The sequence below is a fragment of the Excalfactoria chinensis genome, chromosome 1, assembly GCF_039878825.1.
Source record: "Excalfactoria chinensis isolate bCotChi1 chromosome 1, bCotChi1.hap2, whole genome shotgun sequence".
NCBI lineage: Eukaryota > Metazoa > Chordata > Aves > Galliformes > Phasianidae > Excalfactoria > Excalfactoria chinensis.
Genome location: NC_092825.1, coordinates 88,888,874 through 88,910,304, shown reverse-complemented (window position 1 = coordinate 88,910,304; position 21,431 = coordinate 88,888,874). Strand labels below are relative to the sequence as shown.

Genomic DNA, 21,431 nt, shown 5'->3' with positions numbered 1-21,431 from the left:
ATACTTGTTCTGTTTTCCTTTTCTTCTTACAGCTAAAACCCATAATCACTCAATACTACTGTAATTAACAAACTCAGTAGAATCAACTGTAAGAAGAGTCGCATAAATGTTGCATATGATTGTACAGCTTGCAAATTGCGAGGCTGCTAAACTGACAGCTCTGCAGTATTAGATGGAATTTAGGAATTCTACTTTTCACTGCCTAATTACATAGTGGTATTTTTGTTAGCTTTTAGATTGTTTCATCCTTTAGGGTGATTAAGGAAATAATACACCTGTGGTTGCCCCATATGTTCCTTTTATGAATACTGCTGGTGCTTGCACCCTCAAATGGAGTATTCCTTATTTTCACTTGCTAAATCATTTTTTTCTCCTTCCAGACTCTCATTGCAGTATTGTATAATCAACTTGGAGTATTGTTTTCATTTACATGTGTTTATATAGCTTTAGTTCATGTAATAACTGTGTGGACATGTCACCTTAGGTAGTAACACCCATGCTAGCTAGATTAAAGTTTATTCCAGAGGGTCATTCAGCAAGCAAAAGCTGAACTGCACTTTTATCCTGGCGTGCGTTCACTCAACAGCCACTTTCCATAATGCTTTTTAAGTATGTGTGCATTGACACTCTTTCTCTTTGATCATGAGAAGATATTTTTGAAGGCAGGTAGAGAATCCAAACATGTCATTTCCACTTAATGAATCTTAATGAAAAATTGGCATTCTTTATGTACCTACATCGCCTTAATAGTTTTCTTGAGATAGTCTTTACAGTCTATAGGGGGTACAATGCTGAGTGCAGATTGAGCTGCCATTGAACAATTTGTTAACTTGTATTGGCAAAAACTGCTTAATATGTGAATGTATTTTTCTGTCTAGAGGTATTTTTAAAAATAAACAAGAACAAATAAACAAGAAACCGAGTTCTTGTTTGGCTGTATATGAGGAGCACGACATTTGTAAATAAACCTCTTAGAGGGAACCAGAAAACTATTGCAATCAGTATACAGCACCATGCATAGCAAAGCTACTGCAGCTTTTCCTGTCTCTGTTGCTACATGGCATGCATCCAGCTATCTGCCGTACTAACATTTGCTCCTGGGAGGAGATGAAGAAAAAAGGGTCCATAAGGTTTCCATTGGCCTAGACAACTGAAACATCTGCTAGATTCATGAGCAGCTTGCTGGCCCAAGTCAGCAGGGAGAATTGCTGCAGATCAGTGCTGCCATATCAATAGATATTTCATAGACCATAGGGAAGAAAAGTCAGTAGAGTAAGTGATTTATTTCAAAGTACACCAAAGTCTTGTGTAGTTTTATATAAAATGATATCTAAATTGCACTAAATTAGAGTCATATCTACAACTGATCAGCATACGAGACTCATTATGGAGTGGGTACTTGAAAGAGTAACAAGATGTAATCCTAATCTACTAATGTCTCCTAATAGAAGTAAATCACTTGGTTCCCAGATGAAATTTAACAAAAATCAGTCACTTGAGAAAAGTTTCTCTTCACTCAGAAGCTTGCGTTGCAAGAAGCCTTTTCCATCCTCATGAAATACAAAACATGATGTTGGAAAGGAATCAGCCATTCACCATCAGGATACACAAGAGAGAAAAAGAGTAAATATTGGAACAACAAGGGTGGAGGACAAAGGAGTATGTACATCCTTGCTTCATGTGATTTGCCTTTCATCTTTACTCTAGTAATCTAGCCTGGATTCTGGTACCTTCAAATGTATCGTGCAGTATTAATTTTGTAGTTTTAATTTATTTTATTTTTATTTTATTATTTTTATTATTTTTATTTTATTTTATTTTTGTGCTACACAAACCTAAAGGAAACTCTCAGGATGGACTTTCTGGTGTTAATTTGTTGTCTAAAGTGAGAAAAGGAAGAAAAAAAAAATAATAAGTTTTGAAACTGTTGTTTCATTGGCTGAGCTGTATTTCAGATATCTAGTGCCTGCTACAAGGATAGTAAAACAGCTGAGAGTGTAAATATTGACATGATGGGTAAAACACCACTGAGTAAAACTCCATGAATACACAGATGATTACAAAAGAAAAATTTCTGATTATTCTGATTATTCAGGCTATACTGATTATTCAGCCTTTTTTTCCTCTGTGAATTGGAACTGTTTTTTCCAGGGAAAGTTCCAGCTTGGCTGGGATGCTTCTATATAATAATCAACAGAGAGTTATTAATATCAAAACCAGATGAAGGTACTTTATTTCCCATCTTTAGGACAGTACAGCCTTTTATCTTTCCTCTTTTTCATAATAAATTATACAGAAAATAGGCTTTTTATTAAGGGAATTTTATTTGTAAGTGTAATTTGACCATGTTGCATTAGTACAATGTAAGGTATCTAAATTCTTGCTCACCATTTACTTCTAGAATATTTTAATATTTACAAATACTCCTGTAATCTGGTTATCACAGCAGCTAAATATAATGTTGCATTTAGCATCTCTGACCAAAATCAGTTTTTTCTACCTTCACTTTTTTGCATTTGAGGATTACACATAATCTGAAGGAAGTTGAACAAATTTGTGAAGTTGAGAGCATATAGCAAAGATTTATTTAATGTGCCAATGCAATGTTAGGTGACTTTTGTTCAGATTGGCTTCCAAAAGAAGAGGCAGTAAGATCAATTTTTAAGTATTCTGTTCTATTGCAATTCAAATATACAATCTGAGGTAGAAAAAAGGTAAATCCACATGAAAAAAAAAAGTTATTTTTATTGATGTCTGTATCACTGTTCTTCTTTGTTTCCACCTCCTGTTTCTTTGCATACTTACATGAGAACAGGTATATGATATTTAAACAAGAACAAAAGCTTTTCTGTGTGTATGTAATAAGACAAACCTAGAACTCTTCATTTTAACGTTTCCCTGAGTGCATTGTACAGTGAAAATGTTCATCTGCTGTATACACGCAGGAGGTTTAAAGTGTTGAGTTCTTGCATGACAAGATATAATAATAAATAATATAATAATAAAATAAGGCAAAGCAGTTCAGTGCTGTTATGGTTTCGGGGAATCTACATTGGATTCCTGAATACTCTTTGAGGTTAAAATTTGCGTGAAGTACAGAACTGCTTGGAGCTGCCTTGTATAGCTGCATCTTCAGTTGTCTTTTAGCTCCCTTAGATGAAATTTCAGTGAGACACAGCTAAAAGCAGCATGGTTTTAAACCTTGATTATGTTCCGCTCAGGTGGAAAGTTGGGTTGAAAAGAGAAAGCAGATAGCTGAACAAAAATAATGTCCTTGCCAGATGGTGCACCTGAACATGGGACTTCAAGCTCCATTATCTGTTTTAAGGATAGGAAAGAAGAACAACTACTGATGAGATCCGTTTTGTTTTGTTTTGTTTTGTTTTGTTTTGAGTCAGTAATCGATGAGCATATTATTTTTTTTTTCCAGTCAGTTTGAAATGTCTCACAGACAGAAGCAAGGAAATTGTGGCAAAATGGGGAAAATAATCAGATTTCATGACATTCTTTCTTTGTTGCATAATTCTCTTTCACTGAAATAATTTATTTTTATTTTTTCTAAATTATTTTATCTTTTATCAGCCAAAAAGTTTGCTTTTGATGCTGCGGGAAAATATATATATATTCTGCTATTTTTAATCTACCTCTACTTTTTCTTTAGCCAAAACAATGTTCTAAATTACTTCTGAATTCCTGGTAGTTTCAGTCTTTGCTAGGCCTTATTTTTTCCAACAAAAATACCTTCACTAAAATTAAGGTAAGAAACTTTAATATATGTCCTGAGTATTTCAGCCAAGGTTTTAATAGGAAGGGCAAAAAGCTGTGACTACTCTGCTAAAGAACCTGCCAGCACAGGTTTTGCAATCAGATCAGCTGAATTTCTGACTTGAATGAAAAGATAATACATGCAGCCTGTGGACGGACACTCACCTGAGACAGAACTAAGCACTGCTTAAGTATAAGGAAACTTAAGTAACATGAGCTCAGTATGTAAAATCCAACAACAGCTGCTAATGTCCAGTGGACAGTTTGACCAGGTAACCAGGCACTGCCGTTATTAACACTTAATGGCTCACGTAATATTCTTAATTTGTGGAAAAGATGAAGCATTGGTTTGAAGAGCAAAACTGTGGATTCATTTACAGCTTAAATGCATTAGCTGTTTTTGTCATGTGCACTGCATTGATGCTCCATAGATATTTGTAGTTTTCCATGTGTCCATACTAGTATGCTCTGAAAGAACAGGATGTACAAAATGATGCTGCAATGAAGTTGTGTCTCTTTCTTGTAAAAACAAATGAAACTGAAGGAATTCATGAAGAGAGAAAAAAAAGAAAAAAAGAAAAATTGACACCACCACCAAAGTTTGCATTAACCTAGGTAGGCTGAATCCTTATACTAATTCTGAAGAGTCCAAATAGTTGTGTGGTATTTTCCAGAACACTTGATCTACAATGATATCCCAGACTAAAATTGGGTGATTTCATCTTCTTGTGAGCATCTCTGAATGACTGTAGTTTCTCACTTCTTAGATTGCTGGCCTTTTAACTATTTTTGTTGCAAGGAGAGAGATAGAAATCTATTGGTCTGATGATCAGCCTTTCAGAGAGCATTCCAGAACAATAAAGGGCTTTTTTGAGGATATAATTACCTTTCTGGGCATTCTTGAAGTTACATGTCTTTTTAATCTTCCTGGCAATTTCTTGTCTGAGAGAGATCTGATATCCTCATTTATGAATGAGGAGAAATGTGGTTGATAGTTTCATGTTCTTCATCACGTGAGAAGCTGCTTCTGAATGGTACATTCCTAAAACAGGAATGGTTGATGTATTGTTGTAAACATTGTACATTGCTTTATGATACTTTTTCTATTTCCAGATATGGAGAGATTTTATTGTTGTTACAATATGAAAATATGTTTTCAGACCCACCTATCTCATATACTTACATTATAAGTAACTCTTGTTTTGTTTTGTTTTTTGTTTGTTTGTTTGTTTGTAATAAAATGAACTTGTGTTAATCACATGTTTTAAAGAACAGATGAGATTTACAATAAGTTCAGATAGCCATAAAAGTCTTTCAGTGATTATCTGTGTTTTCTGGGTATTTTGAATGTGGAGAACTAGAAAGGAAAGCTATCAGTCAAGCCTTGTGTCCATCTCCCAAAACTGCAACCATGCTGTGTCAGGCTGGAGTGTATTAGCACAGTTGTGTTCGTTTTGATTTGTTTTCTGTTTGTTTTGAACTTCTGGAAGTGCACTGGACTTCACAAGGGTCAGCTGCTGTGTCATTCCATCACAGTGTCAGACACCTGTGGCTTGCAATGAGTTATCATGTGGAGAGAGGATGGAAGATGTGTGAACGTGGTGTGCTTTAGATTGCATTTCATTACAGTTGCTTTTAGAATTGCAATAAGTACTTGCTAATGGATCATCTATTAACTCATTGTGTTCAAATCACACAGACAGGATATTTTAAATTACAGAATTTTATCACTGCTAAACATCTGTATGGTTGTTAATGTGATGTATAAAGAAATTGCAGTATAAAGTCAGATAGTATGTGTAGCTGTGTGCTTTACTTTTTGACTGACAAGATGCATATATGTGCTTCCATGATCTTTAGACTCAGATAGTTCTGTTGTTCTGTTGTGTATCAGAATAAGGTTGGTGTCAGAAGTCTTTTTGACACACACACGTCAGTATTGCTGGCACACTGGTGGGTTGCTGGATATGGGCAGACCCAGTACTGTTAAAATAACCTTAGAATAATCAGCAACAATAAGTTCTTTCTTCTGTAACCTCTTTGGTTATCTATTCAGATTCAATTTCCTTCCACATGCAACTTTTCACAAAAATAAACCACTTGGAGACCTTTTGCCCAGAACCCATCCCAACTCTGCTGCCAACTGACCAATGTCAGTGCCTTCAGCTTGCGGAGGCTGTGTAAGGCTCCATATGGTTGCACAAGGCTGTGGTGTGCCTGAAGCAGAGGCTGATCACGACAGTTCTGCCACTTGGCTATTAATCAGGTCACTGACATAGTGTGAAATAAAGTACTCCATCATTCTGGTAAGGTAATATGCAAAAGACCAATACCTGAATGGGACCTTTTGCTTTAGATTGCCACTTAGTACTTCTTCCCAGCTTTTCTTCTATGGAGACTTTTCAAGGTGAAAGAGTATTCAAAGCTAGAGTATTTCATACTTTCAACTGTTTGTTGTGTGTAAGCAGATAAGCAGAAGACAGAAAGCAGTGCTTAGGTGCTTCTGGTACTGTTGTTCCTGTAAGGTAGTAAATTTTTGACACAGGACCACAAATCATGGTATCAAGCCAGCACAATTGAGAAACGGTTGTGTTAATCACTTTTGATGCTGAACTGAAATACAAAGTATTTCAAAGATGAGCTACACAGACTGGTTGGCCACTATTTAACCTCCATGATGTTTTTAGGAGGAAAGACTCAATGGGTGAAGATAGAAGATTTCCTCCATTCTCTGCAAAAGCCACTTTTGAGGTTGTGCTAATATTGCTTGAATTTCAAATATATTACATATATATATCAAATATACATGTTAGTTTCACTACTCATTGTCGAAATGGCACAGTTATTATCTTACCCCATTGGAATTATTTATATTAAAAACTCTGGATTTTACTTTGTCCTTAAAGAGCCCCTTAAGTATTCTTCTGTTTCTGAAAACATCTAAGTCATTACTTCAGTTCTGTTACTATAAGTTGTACCTTTGTGCTCAGCCTGTCTTTAAGTAAAAATGTATTCATGAAAGGGCCACATTTAAGTCATCTATCAGCCATCTGGCTTCTTGTTCAAGAGGAATACATTGCAGGAACTCTGTTCGCAGTGGTTGTTGGACGAACATTACAAGTATAGGAAGATAATGACTGTACAGCTATTTATTTTATTTTATGTTATTTCTAGAACATAGTTTCATTTTTTTACTCAAGGAATACTGAGCAAATAAGTAATAATTGTTACAGAAGGAGCTTTGAGTAGCATAAATGACCAAGTGTGTAAGTGACATGAAGTTGACCATGTTTGACACTGACTTAGACCAACAGAAGTTCTGGGCAGTTTTTAAGGAGAAGTAAACTTCTGTACTTTTTTGTTGTATTAACTGTAAAATGTACTGATAAGTGTGATGAAATGCTTAGGCTTGGGGAGAGGAGAAGAAAGCACATAATATGTTCTGAATTTGTAGCAAATGATGGATTTGATAGGGTTGAATGCATGGGTGCATTTGTTACCATCATATCTACCTATTTTTCTTCCGTTACCCTATCATTTGGGTTCTGAATATATGTATAGATATATATATATATATATATTTTTTGTGTGTGTGTATGTGTGTGTGTGTATGTTTTCTTCATGGAATGCTGATGGGAAGTAAGAAAATGTTGTTATTCTCATTTTGCACATTTAGAACTGAAATGCGGAGACACTGTGGCCCAGATCCTTGAACAAATAAAGTGCTTTTTCCTTATTCTTTCTGGTAGGGTTGGATACCTGCCTGCCTTTAGAGAAAAAGGGCTTTACAGTTTGCAGAAACACAAAGAGTTATGCATAGCACTTCAAAGCAAAAAGCAGCACTAAGCTCTAAGCCATATTTGCACTTATGAGAAGCATAAAGTTCAGCATTGTGCTATCACAGCCGTGGGAAGATGAAGTTCGCTTTAATTATTTTTAGGCTTGCAACTCCCATCAGTAATTTAGAGTGGTGAAGGGAAATGCCTTTTTCCCTTTTCAAAAAATAAAAATCACTGAATATTTTTCTCCATAAGTAAATAACACAATGGCAATCGTCATGAGGAGAGTTAAAAATACTAGATATTTCTGCATGGCTCCTAGGAAATAGCCCCGTGTATGTAGGCCTTCTCTCTCTCATACACACAAATTTTCCTGTTTATGGAATAATAGCACTTAAATATGTAATTTTCTAATTTTTCTTGTTTGTTTTTAATCTGCAAACTATTTTGTTGTAATAAAAACTAAATGAATTATATTCTGAGTTAGCTGCCATTGGAGAAAAATATACCTGAAACTTAAGAAGTGAGGGAAGTAACAAAGGGTTACTCCTTGTGTATTTCTGCTAAGCAATGTAAATTCTATAGCCTGCAATCAGTGGATATCCCAATGTGCTCTTGTCCTTTGGAATGTTTTAGTAATTGCTTAAATGTTTGAAAAAACATAATGACCTCAAACACACAATTTTGAAGTAGCAGTTATTTTCAGAGTTGTTTCTTTTCTCTTAAACCTGTCATTCTATAGTAAGTTTCTGCAATGCTCTCATTTGCTCTAATTTTCTCTGCAAGTGTATTTGTTACTGGAGCATGTAATAGTTACCAGAGCACTTTTACTTCTCTCCTCTCTATGTTTTGTTTCTTAAACAATGTTTCTTCAGTGAGTTTTCAGGGCATTCTTTTTGGGGATGGACTCTAAAATATGCGTGTAATCCAAATATAGGACTAAGTTATTGTTATTAAAACAGAAAGTTATTAAAGGCTGTTTGACCTAGTCAAAGTCTGTGTAGCAAATGATACTTGGGAAAATAGTATTAGAAAAGAGATTAATGTTTTTCTTATTTCATCTCTGTTTTCTGTGAGAGAATAAATTGAACTGTAAGCTGTAATCTTCCCGTCACATACACTGATAAACTTCATTTGCCTTATTGGGATGTTGGGCAGCCAGGCTTGTAGGAGGAGGTAGAGTCAGTGTGCCAGAAGGTTGCTAACTCACTTGTCACCTCTTGTTTGCTCCCTCCTCTCATTATGCACACATTTCTTTTTATGACTGTCTGAAAAAATAAGGAAATGAGTAGGCAAAGCATGCTGTACTGATACTGTGAAGCTCTTATTTTATAACTGTTTCCTGCAAAAGCAGACTTCTGCATATGCAGAAATAAAGAGAAAAATCTGTTTTCTTGGTGTTTATAGCCACCAAATCACATTTATAATTAGCCTGGTAAGTGGATTAGAGATATAACCTAACCATCAAACTGAAGTGTTGAACTCATTAAATAGCTTTCACTTTAATTGTAAAAAGTATTAAAAACCCACCCCAAAATGTAAACAGATAAACACAAGAAGAACTCACAAGGCAAATATTTCCAAACTTGTCCAAATAATGATTATTATTTTGCCACCCATGGTCATGTCACATACTGAGATAAAATCAGTTTTAAAAATCTGTAAAAGCAATTGAGACATGATTTGGGGGTGAAAAAAAAAAAAAAAAAAAAAAAAAAAAAAAAAAAAAAAAAAGCCTTGAATGGAAACAGCTTGTGGCTAATGAGATATGAACCTGTCTATTGAACAAGAAAGAATGTTGGTCTTCTACGTTGCAATCTGGAGTGGAATATACTTAACTATAGCTCCATCTAGGCACAACAATTTTACTAACAAAGCTTCCTAAAATGTGAAGAGAAATACATCATGATGACAATGACATCTAGATGTAACACTCTTTTTGCGGTTATTCCACCACTTCATTCAGTTTAATGATAAAGTAAAAACTTAAATTGCACAGAACTTACCTAAAAACCTATGTTCAGAAGAATACATATGATTTTACATGTTCTGTATTTTCTCTCTCTGTATACATTATATATATATATATGATATATATATATATTTGTATAAAGATAAAACATCCCTTAAACACTTGGTATGTAGCATTTGAGGAGGGATTTCTCGTTACTCCAAAATTAATTGTATGTGAAAGACTTAACATTCATACTGGCTCTGTCGACCTATCTTACCTTTTCATTCTGAGTTTACAACCCACTTTCACTTTAAATTTCTCCCAGCTAACCAGCAATAATTCCTATGTTCCTGGCACTGCTCATCTCCATGCTTTTTTCTCCATTTTTTAACACCTGACATGCTGCAAAACTCTGGAGTACCTGTGGTTCCCTGCTTCAAGAGAACCCTGGCCGTTGCCAGCCTAGGGTCCTTTATCATCATGTAATCCCATATGATAGCTATATAGCAAGTCTCAGTACCTGTCTATAGATCAAATACCAAATTCCAACATCCTTTCCATAGCTTTAACCTGAAATAAGGAATTTCTGTTTTGTAGTATGATGCTGAGACTCCTGCAGTGGAGTATAGCATCCTGGCTGGTTGTGTTCAAAGAATAGAAGGGAAAGATGCTGAGTTGCTCCAGGAATTCAGGGGCCATCTGGTGAGAGGCAGACAAAAACTCTTGGTTTGTTCAGATAGCACAGTGCAATCCAAATGGTGATATATTTGGGAAGTGCTGACTACCCCGATGAGTAGTGTGGGAAGTGCTTAGAAATTTTCTACTGGAGATTGATATTTACCTTATAATTAACTATTATTAAGTCATATGCCAAGTTCTTTATTCCTTTCTTTTCATGTGTTGAGCATGTAGAAGTTGTGCTGGAGTAACGTTCCTGTTCACTATGGTTTCCTATTAATATGAATACAGTTTTGTTACTGTCATTATCAGTTTTGTTTTTTCAACAAGATAGAGTAAATATAATGTGAGAATTTATGTTTGTGTCATTGGTGAGTCTAACATAGAAGTTAAAGAAATTTAGATAGACTTGGATTCATACTTCAAGTTTGGAATTCATATTAAAATTCTTGGGAATCTATGTAGTCTTTCTGATTGTACTTCTTGACTGTGTTCCAAATTGGCACACTGAGTACTTAAAATAAAGAAATGACTCTGCAAATAAAGGCATTTGTTTTTTGGAAATTACGTTTCGTATAATAGGAACTTCTCCCTGTAGAGGAGTTGCATTTTGGTGGGGAGACCCTTGAATCATTTGTAGAACAAAGATGAATATAAAAGCTAATTAATAATGCGTAAGCACAAATGAAAAGTTAATGTGATTTAAACAGTATAAGCAGCAAAGTGTTACAGGTTTTCATCCTTTAAGTTGAAATAAAATAATGAAGTTAATTTCCGTGGAAAGCTCCTGTTCTCTATAAGTAGATTTCTCTGTACCACATTATCAGCAGTATGATATGTAGCCAGATAACAAAAAGTAGAAACATATAAACAAAAAAGAAAAAGTTACAGTTTTCAATTGAAATATTTTTACAACTTGAACAAGGATCAGTATTTCTTTTGTGTAGAGTAAGTAGCAGGGCATAGGTTAGATGAATTACCCAAGGTCATGTGGCAGGTCAATAATAGAATTAGGAATATAAATCAGGCTTTGAAATCTACAATTTCTGTTAGTTTTATGGGATTATGTCCAAGTGTCATCACCAGCATTAAAGGAAATATGAATATTCATTTGCAGCTAGAATTTCTGCCTTAACAGAAACTTCTATCATTCTATGCTATATGTATATATGTATTTATATATAAAAAAAAAAAAAAAAAGCTTCATTAAGAATGAATTTATTTTCAATGTGTTTCTGAATGTATTTTTCAATTAATATTGGACTACCCCAATACTTGGATGATTTTGCAAGTTCCAGTTATGCCTGGAAAAAGGTAACCATAATCTTTAAAAAGTTTTTATTTCTGTAAGGCATTTGGCTTGAAATAACATATTGATTAATAAACAAAACTTATTCAAAACCAACCTTATAAGCATTAAGGTCATTAAGCAAATTAGAACTGTTTGGAAAACAAAACAAAAACAAACAAACAAAAAAACCTAACAGGATGACATTGAATGATAAGTAAGAACTCTCCAAAGAATAGCTGCATCTCAGTGCTTTACTTCACAAGGAAAAACAGGTGGTACTGTACTATGTATTTCAGAGTTGGTTTTTAGAAACACACTGGGAAACAAAATTGTTGCCAGTAACATTGCCAGTGTCACACCAACTATGGATATATGAAATAATGAAGAGTACAGATCACTTGTCTCAGAGATACATGTTTCAGTGCAGTATGAAACATAAGGACAGGCATGTAGGAACTACAGGAGGAGGTAACAGAAGCAGAATGGGGAGCGTTGTCTGAGGAATAATACCAGTATCGTGGTAGACAGGCAGTTACCCGGGGCCAAGGGGCCTCACATAGGTATACAAGCAAGACTGTGAAGGGCTGGTAAAAACAGTGATAAGACCTTTGTATCTGTTGCTTCTGTGACCCCTACACTGGGGTCTCTAGGTCTGGGAGCCACACTTCAGAAGAAAAGATGAAAAATAGTAGAGGACACAGAGAAAAGCCACAGACTAATTAAAGGATTAGTAAAATGTGATTTCTACGGCAAGACTTAGGAGCTCAATTTATTTAGCTTATCAAAGATAAGGTTAATGGGTGACATGATCATAATCTGTAAGTACCGGCGAAAGAAAGAGAAATCTGATAATAAAGGGCTCTTCAGAGCAGGGAAGAAGATGTAACAAGAGCCCATGGATTCTCAGTGCTGCAGTAAGATTAATTCAGACAAGCGAGAAAGCACTTTTTTGTTTTGTTTTCGTTTGTTTGAACTGTTGCGACTGTTAACTCACTGAAATAAGTTACCAGAGGTACCACTGGGATTTCCATTGCTAGATGTCTTAAAGGTGGGATGTTTTGTTAAAGGATGTTGTCTCTTGTCTCATTCAATGTCTGCTCACTGTTTTAAGGAAGAAGTTAAGGCAAAGTCTTACATTCATTATTAAATGTTAAACAATTTCCATACTGGAGAACCACAGAGATAATTTCCAGGTCTTGAAATGATGAAAGTTCTGTTTCTTTCAACATATCAGCTTTGTTAAATCTCAATAAACTGCCCTCAGTCTGGTCATGCTACCTTCTTCCTGAATGTTCCCCACTAAGCATTCTTGATTTAATGGGACTATTTGTGTGGGTCAGAACTACCATACTCAGTTCTAGGGGTTATGAGTGTTTTCTGTTTATTTTTTGCTTGTTTGTTTTTTGTTTGTTTTTGTTTTGGTTTGGTTTTTGTTTTTTTCAATGGTGACAGGTTATCCTAGGTATGATGAAGTTTTTCAAAGCAAGTCCCATTGGGATTGATGTTCTGATTCCAGTTGGTGGCTTCCAGCCTTGGGTTAATGTGCTGCTGCAGAAGCTGCTGCACCCAATGTTGAATAGTAGTACCTAGACGTAACTGTGAATACCTTGTCTGCTTCAGTGATGGTGAAGGGTTTTTCATCACACTGAGTAACCTGCATGGGATGGCAGCTTCTCTTCTGTGCTTTGTGGGTGCATACTACCTGTTTAATAGAAATGAGACATCTCCTACAAGCTACTGAGTTATACCATGACCAGAGCTCAGTGGCATAAAAGCCACATGTAATACTATCTGAAATGACCTCATAGTTTCTATAACATTTTCTTTACCTGCTTATGAGCTTTTATAAACCTTTCCTCTTGTTTCAGATGTCCTTCAGTAACCTAAGTAAGTGAGATGGTGGTACAAACAACAAAGTAGATAAATCTCCTAAAAGTTTTTAGTGTTACTTTTCCCATATTGTACTAATAGTTTTGGTCTTGTTTAAGAGATGTGAAGTACTCATTCTTTTACTCTTATTTTTTTCTATTTTTCTGTCTTGCACACGGTCTTCCTTACTTCCTCACAAGCTAATTTCCAGAATTATTTGCTCATTTTCTTTATATCTCTTATTCCCCTGTAGGCTTCCAATCAAACTATGTGCATTTTCTCCAGATCCATGAACTTTCTGTATTAATGAGGGACAGGGGGAATTCTTTGCTTTGACTTTTGTATTCTTTATTAATTTTACTTGATTAATTTCTAATATATTGGCACTCAATACAGTGGTAAGAGGAAAGAAAATTTTCCTGACCCCTTGTTACAGGTTAACCAAAAATCTACCTGCTCCCGTGACAAAGGGCAGCTGTCCCGCAGGGCTGCTGGCCCAAAAAGGAAAGGGAAAAAGGGAAAGGGAAGAAGAAACAGCAGCAACGATCTAAGGAGGCACACCTATTTACTAAATACTATACCGAAATACAGGATAACACAATATAATACAATATAATTGAAATTAAGACTAATGAATCAAGCAAAATAGGAGAGAGAGTGAGTCCCAAAACCGAGAATACTACTGTAAGGTCTAGACGAAATGGCTGGAATGCTCCCACACGCTCCGAGGATTCAAGAGAGCGATTCCAGCCCAGGAGTGAGATTATATAGTGTCCTTGTCCTGTGTCTTATCCCTGACCGTGATGTTCTCTGGGATATGTAGTCTTCTACTGTGAGCTGAACATTCGGTAAAATTATCCATACTTTACATGATGTTATGATGTGGAATACTGATAGCAAAATTACAAAACCATGACACCCCTATCAGATGCAGGGACCCACAGTTTCCATTTAAATGGCTGAGCAGCGTAGTTTACATAATAAGCACTGTTCTGATCAATAAGGCTGTGACATGACCATAATTAAAAAATAAGAGATTGCTTATGTGTTGAGGTGTTCATTGTAAGAACTATAACATCAAAAAGCGGATGTAGGATAATCCTAGGAAGATTTCCCAAATCATATTAATAGGGTTCTGAATCATTACATCGTTTCTTTATTAAAGAATATGAATAGAAGATAGTTAAATGTAAATCACAGTCACTGATTCAGATTTCATTGGCACTAGGCTCTGTTTAATGCTTCTTATATGCAAAACCTATTTTAGCCTCCATAGCCTCTTATATGCAGCTCATACTTTAGAAGGTTATTTCTTTGGTAAGATGCTTATAATTTAGTGGAAGTAATAACAGGCTGTGTGCATTTCTTCTGGATTTTTAAAATTCTAATTTAAGCAATAAGCAATTTATGCCATATCTTGAGATTCCTTGACACACTGGAGTTGAAAGAGAATAAATGAAAGAAAATGACAAATCTCTTCTGTTTTCTTTCTTTTTTTTTTTCTTTTTTTCTTTCCACTCTTGTTTATGATTTTTTCACTCATCAAGCATTTCTCAATGTGTGGTTTTCAAGAAACAGCATTTGATTAATGAAGTGTGAGACACAGAAGATGTCATGAGAATTTTGGCATTTATTTTTTTGCAGCATTTAAGTTAGACATGGTATTTGCAATATTTCATATTTTTATTTACTGTATTTGTTGTCCTGTTAATAGTAATTACCCTCTTATAGAGAACATAAGTAAATAGTAAATTTTGCAATTTAGACATCTACAGGAAGTTGGTATTTTACAAAAATGATACAATTCAGTTTGTATTTTTTAATACCAGATATTCAGATTTGGCATTTTGATGGAAACCTTTCAATTTTCTAAACTAAGACATGAAAGTGTTTTTCTTTGAGATTACAAAAATAAATTATATATATAAATTTATTAGTTGGGATCACAGAATGATAGAGTAATTTGGGTTGGAAGGGATCTTAACAATCACGTGATTTCAACCCTCCTACCATGGGCAGGGACACCTGCCAATATGCCAGATTGTTTGAAACTCTGTCCAACCTTGAACACTTCCAGTGAGACATCCGTAAGTTCTACTGGCAACCTGTTCCAATGCCTTACCACCCTTGTAGTATAGAATTTCTTCTTATATCTGATCTAAATATAGCCTCCTTCTGTTTAAAGCCATAATGTCCTGTCCTACCACTACACACCATTGAAAAAAGTTCCTCTCCCTTTCCTATTGATACTGGAAGGCTGCTATAATGTCTCCCCAAAGCCTTATCTTCTTCAGCTTGAATAATCCCATCTCTCTCAACCTGACTTCATAGTAGAGGTACCTCAGTCCACTGATCATCCTCATGGCCCTGTTCTAGACTTTCCTCAACAGATCCATGTCCTTCAAACATTGGTGGTCCTAGAGCTAACCTTGGTACTGTGGGTGGGGTCTCATGAGTGCATAGTAGAGGTGGACAATCAATTCCTGTGCCCAGCTAGACACACTTCATTTAAAGCAGCTTGGGATACAGATGGCTTTCTGGGCTGCATGTGCAGACTACTGGTTCATGGTGATTTTTTCAACGGCAAACACCCCCAAATCCTTCTCAGGGCTGCTCTCAATCCGCTCATCACCTAGCTTATATTCATGCCTGGGATTGCTGCAACTCCAGTGCAGGATCTTACCTTTGGTGAACTTCCTGAGGTTCATGAAGGCCCACTTCTCAAGGTTGTCTAGATCCCTGTGAATGACATTCCTTCCAGGATGCTGACCACACCACAGAGTCAGTCATCCATGTCATCAACAGAGGTATAGCATTTGTTGCAATACTGCCCCATGAAGAATCTTTGTCACTGGTCTCCACCTGGACACTGAGCTGTTAACCTCATCTCTTTGAGTATGACCATACAGCTAATTCCCTATATATCAAGAAGTCCATCCATCTAATCCATGCTTCTCCAGTTTAGAGATAAGAATGTCTTGTGGGACAGTGTAATGCTTTCTACAAGGTCAAGTAGATAATGTCAATTACTCTTCCCTTATCCACCAATGCTGTAAGCTCACCATAGAACATCACCAATCTTGTCAGGAACAGTTTGCTTTTAGTGAAACCATACCTCAGTTTTCTTCATATCCCAACTAACCAGGTCTCACAGAGAGGGCCCATGTTTTTCTTTTATCATTGATGTACTTATAGAAGACTTCTTTGTTGTCATTGATGTCACTGACCACATTTTATTCTGTCAGGGCTTAGTTTTTCTAATACGATTGCAGGCTGCTCAGACTATTTCTCTGTATTCCTCCCAGGCTACCTGTCCTTGCTTCCACCCTCTGTTGACTTCCTTTTTGTATTTCACTTTGTTTAGAAGCTCTTTGTTGATTGATGCATTTCTCACAGTGTTTTTGCCTAACTTCCTCTTTGTTGGGATGCATTGCTCTTGAACTTGGAGGAGGTGACCTCTGAATACTACTCAGGTTTCCTGGACTGTTTTTCCCTACAGGGCTTTATCTCATGTAACACTGTCAAGCAGATCCCCAAAGAGGCTGAAGTCAGCTTTCTTGAAGTCTAGGGTAGTGAGCTTGCAGTATGTCATCCTTACTGGTCTAAGGATCTTGAACCCCACCATTTCTGCAGCCAGGGCTGCCCTTTCTTAACACTGCTGATGGGTTGTTTTTTTGTGTGTGTTTTTTTTCTTGTTTTTTGGTTTTTTTTTTTGTTTTGTTTTGTTTTTTGTTTTTTTGTTTTTTTGTTTTTTGTTTTTGTTTGTTTGTTTTGTTTTGTTTTTGAGATTATGAGCACTTACAGCAGTAGAATTTTAAAAAGAGACTACTTATGAAGGGTGTTGAATTATTAGAATACTAAGAGCTTTTGTGATGTTGGTACTCATACACCAGGTCTAGGGCCATCCAAATCATTTTACATAGGAGAATGGACAGCTATCAAAGTCATGCTAGAACTGTCTATTTATTTATTTATTTATTTATTTATTTTTGCAATGTCAGCCAGTCAAATAGAATTTTAGTTAATTTAGTTAATCGCGTACTTAGTAATTCCTTACTCTGGTCATCTGAAAATCTGTATGCTAGACAATAGATTTATGTGTTATAGTATCTATTGTAGAGTTAGTTTTATCAGTGTACTTGTGTCTATGTTCACTCCTCTAGGTCTGTAGAGGGATTTTTCACTTCTGATGCATTCCACTTGAGTGTCGATCTTGTTGTAATATTTCTTATGCTAGCATCCTTAGCTAACCTTGAGCGTGTCTTGTATTAATAGGTCCTGTATAAAAGAAAAAAAGCATGTATTTTATTTAGTCTATTGGATTGTCTATTTTTTTTTATTTTTATTTTTTTCTTTTTGCACTGTATCCTTGTGCAGATTAAGCCTATCTCTCTTATTTTTCTTGCTTATTATTGAGGACCTTTTCTTTCCATGAAAAAGGAAAAAGAAGACATCCCACATGGTTATTCTGCTCCCTTGTGCTATTCTTGTCAGAATGAGTTCTACTGTTTGGCAAGGTGTGCTATTTTCACAATACACAAAGCAACACTTCAGTCTAACTATGCCATTGAAAATGCTTGTGATTCAAGAACCTGGCTGATACTGTTTCTGTATTGTATAGAGGTATTTGGAAATCATCCCAGTGACATCTCAGCAAGCACTTAATGTGATTCATAATGCTTTGGGATAGACTCACAGATGTGAAAGAGCACTACTACATCATTGCTTCCATTTTCATATATGATCAGGTTATATTCTCTCAACAGAGGATGTATCTGGTATTAGATTCATGTTATGTTTCTCTCCAACAACATTCCGAACTTGACAGAAAAAAAACATCATCCCAAGAGTTCATCAAAAAGCATAAAATGACACAGGGAATCTAGGCTAACCTGTTTGTTTAAAAACCTATGTTTTTATGTTTTCAGTGGTGTTTTCAAGAGTGTTTTTACAGTATTATCTGTACTGAGACATCTGTATATGTCTGCACCATGTGAGCCCTTTGTGGATTCATATCGTGGACATCTGGGTTTGTATGTGTGTCTGAGAAAATGAAGATTGCAAGCTACTTCTTTGAAGCTAAATCATATCACATACGGGGGGGAAAATATCACTGTTTCTTAAATTCATTTTTCTGTTTCATTTCTTCAGAGAAAATATTGCTTATCTTATTTCTTTTTCCAGTGTTTTTATATTATACTTCTTGATGAATATTGTTCGCATTGTCACCTGTGTGAAGTTGCTTCAATGAATTCAGTTCTACAACTGAAATCTTTTGTTTTTTCCTTTTTTCTTCCCTTTCCCTCCCATCCCATCCCTCCTCAGGTAGCCAAGGGCAGTTTCCACTTACACAGAACGTCACAGTTGTTGAAGGGGGAACGGCAAATTTGACCTGCAGGGTCGATCAAAATGATAACACCTCCCTCCAGTGGTCAAATCCAGCTCAACAGACACTATACTTCGATGACAAAAAAGGTAAATTATTTCTAGAACTCATGGTTCTGCAGCATTCTTTCTAAGACAGACTTGTTTTAAACAATTTCATTTTAATGTTGTAAGGTTGAAAGAATAGGAATATGTGCTCGGAATATGTGCTTTCAGCTATAATTATGAAAAAATATTTTATCGGTTTTTCTCATGGGTAAACCTGCTTCACTGCATTTCTTCCTTTTGTATAAAATGTTGTTATTAAGAGAAGATAATGTATGAAATTCTTAGTGCAAGCTGATTTGGAAAACTTTGCTACAAAATATCTCTAAAGAGTATTTATGAATTAAGACTGACAAAGAAAGGATTAGTTCATAAATCTTTAACTTGATTTTATTATTTTGTCTGCTTATATATGTATATGTATATATTCAGGTGTACTGGAAATTCATTTTGTCATTAGTGCAGTATCCAGTTGCTGTGATACACATTCTTACTGTAAAAGATGATCAAAATTTCTTGTTATTCTGTGTACTCTTTTCCAAATATGCCATGCACAATATTTTAATCTAAGTTAACATAGGAAAAAGTACTGGAAAGTGTTCATACCTTAGAAAAAGAAGGTCATGATCACTGTAGTACAGTATATTTACAAGACTTTTCCCCTTGTCTGAAAATATAAATTTATATAAAATATAAATTACATAAAAGAATGTCAACCTAACGAAAACACTAGATACCATATCTATTTAAACAAAAGTTACAAATAATAGAAGCATCACTTGGGTTCAAAAATGCAAAAATTTTGGTGTTGATCTTAGTGACATGGATGTTCTGCAGTTCAGCAGTGTTTTATACTTTATTCTACTTCTTGAGTTTGTTCTGCTAGGAGCTATGTATTCTTGAACATACCATGAGAAGCACAGTTAGTTATCTGTTTAAAATTAAAGAAATGCTGTCCAAATTCCTTGCTAAATGATTGCAACACTTTACAACACATTGCAGGACTTAAAATGCTGTCTGGATCTATGTGCTCAAATGAAAACAGAGTCTAAAACCTGTCATTTCATACCCGCAGAAGCTGCAATCAAAATATGGATTTCTGCGATTAATATAATAGCTGAATAGAATCTCTTTATAGCGTTGAAGTGGTTCCTTTCTCTTTTATCTAATTTCCTGTAGCGTGTAATCATTTGATTTGCAATTTATTTGAAATCATAAGTACCTTTTGAATATAGACTTCAAGGTGAGAGGCTTCTAAGGTGCAAACATAAGTGCCATAAAGTCTAGGCCTATAACCTTTACTTAAATTGAGAACTTTATTTTTTCTTCAGTTGTTAGTGAATTGGAATCAGTAAATAATGTCTGCAAAACTAAGAATTGAGAAAACTTGTTTGTTGGTAGAGCATAGCAATACTTGTAAAATTTATACCTTTTATAAGTAAACGTCATTTTAAAGGATGTAGAGAAAGATGCAGGAGAACCACAAATAGTTTAACTGTGTAGGCATTTTGATACAAATTTAATTTTCTGTATACTCTACCTAGATTTCTAATTTTACAAAGAATAAATGAAGTTTGTGTTACATTTTAATACAATGAATTGAAGCAGAAGAATTTGAATGGCAAGCAGCAATATTAAGTACATAGTCGTGATATGTATTCACCACTAGAAATGTGAGGAGCTGAAGTGTGTAAATGTAAAAGACAGTACTGTATATTGAATTTGTCCCAGGACTTTGAGGAATATGCTAGGATTCAAATCAGTTGTTTGTAGAGGGACTGCTGAACATCTATGAGACTGGAGAGGGTCTAATGTGATCAAGTCTAGGTCCTTCAGTCGCAGGTATTTAGTTGTTTGTATATAGGAAAAGCTTTGAAATCTTTGTGTGACTTCTCCAAACTTGAATATAAGTAGGGCACTGAGAAGTAAATCCAACTCTCATACAGAAAACTGTCAGTCATCTCTGAAAATAGGATTAGAACTTTTCGATGCTGTTTTTATTGTGTGCATTTGTATCTGTTCTTTGTGTATAAGAAAGGCATTTCCTTCACATAGTGATACTTGTTTTATTGATACAAAATGGTGAGAAATATTTACAGTGCTGGTACCTTGATTTTGTCTGTAAATGATGGCAAATGCAACTGTGAAGTTTTCTTCATTCTTTTCTGCTTTACCTACTTGTCTCAGTCATGCATACAACTTGGCTATAAAAAGCAGCTTTTTGCTAGATCCAGTCATTACATTTAATTTTTTGAAAGCAGTGCCTCATCTAGAGTCTTTTCAAACCTGTCTCGTAGGGTTAACCAAAACTAACCTTAAGGTCTTAGTTCTCCCTTCAGCACCACTATTTAATAGCTGTGTTTCTCAAGCTGAAAATTCATGAAAACTGGTGAGCCTCAGGATGCTGGGTTAAGTTCTGTATAGAAAACTAAGAAGAAGCCTAGAGGAGATCTACTGGCAGACCTTACATCCATATTACTGTAGTCTGAACGAAGTCAGAATTGCATGCCTTTAATCTTGTAACCGTCTAGTAAGTTATTTTCTTGACAGAAAGCATAAGTTATTTTCATACAAGGAAGGGGAAAAAAAAAAAAAAAAAAAAAAAAAGAAGTATTAAAATTATTTTGATTGCTATATGCTGTAACAATTATGAATCTTGTAGTAC

General features: G+C 35.3%; 1 protein-coding gene across 3 annotated transcripts in view; it reads left to right on the top strand.

The window, feature by feature from the left end:
* Nucleotides 1-21,431, top strand: part of CADM2 (cell adhesion molecule 2) — a 640,564-nt gene that overhangs the window by 444,751 nt on the left and 174,382 nt on the right. For all 3 annotated transcript variants that reach the window (XM_072327210.1, XM_072327211.1, XM_072327209.1), the window contains one exon: nucleotides 18,662-18,811. In XM_072327210.1, the coding sequence (XP_072183311.1) occupies nucleotides 18,662-18,811 (150 nt within the window). The remainder of the gene's footprint in view (nucleotides 1-18,661; nucleotides 18,812-21,431) is intronic.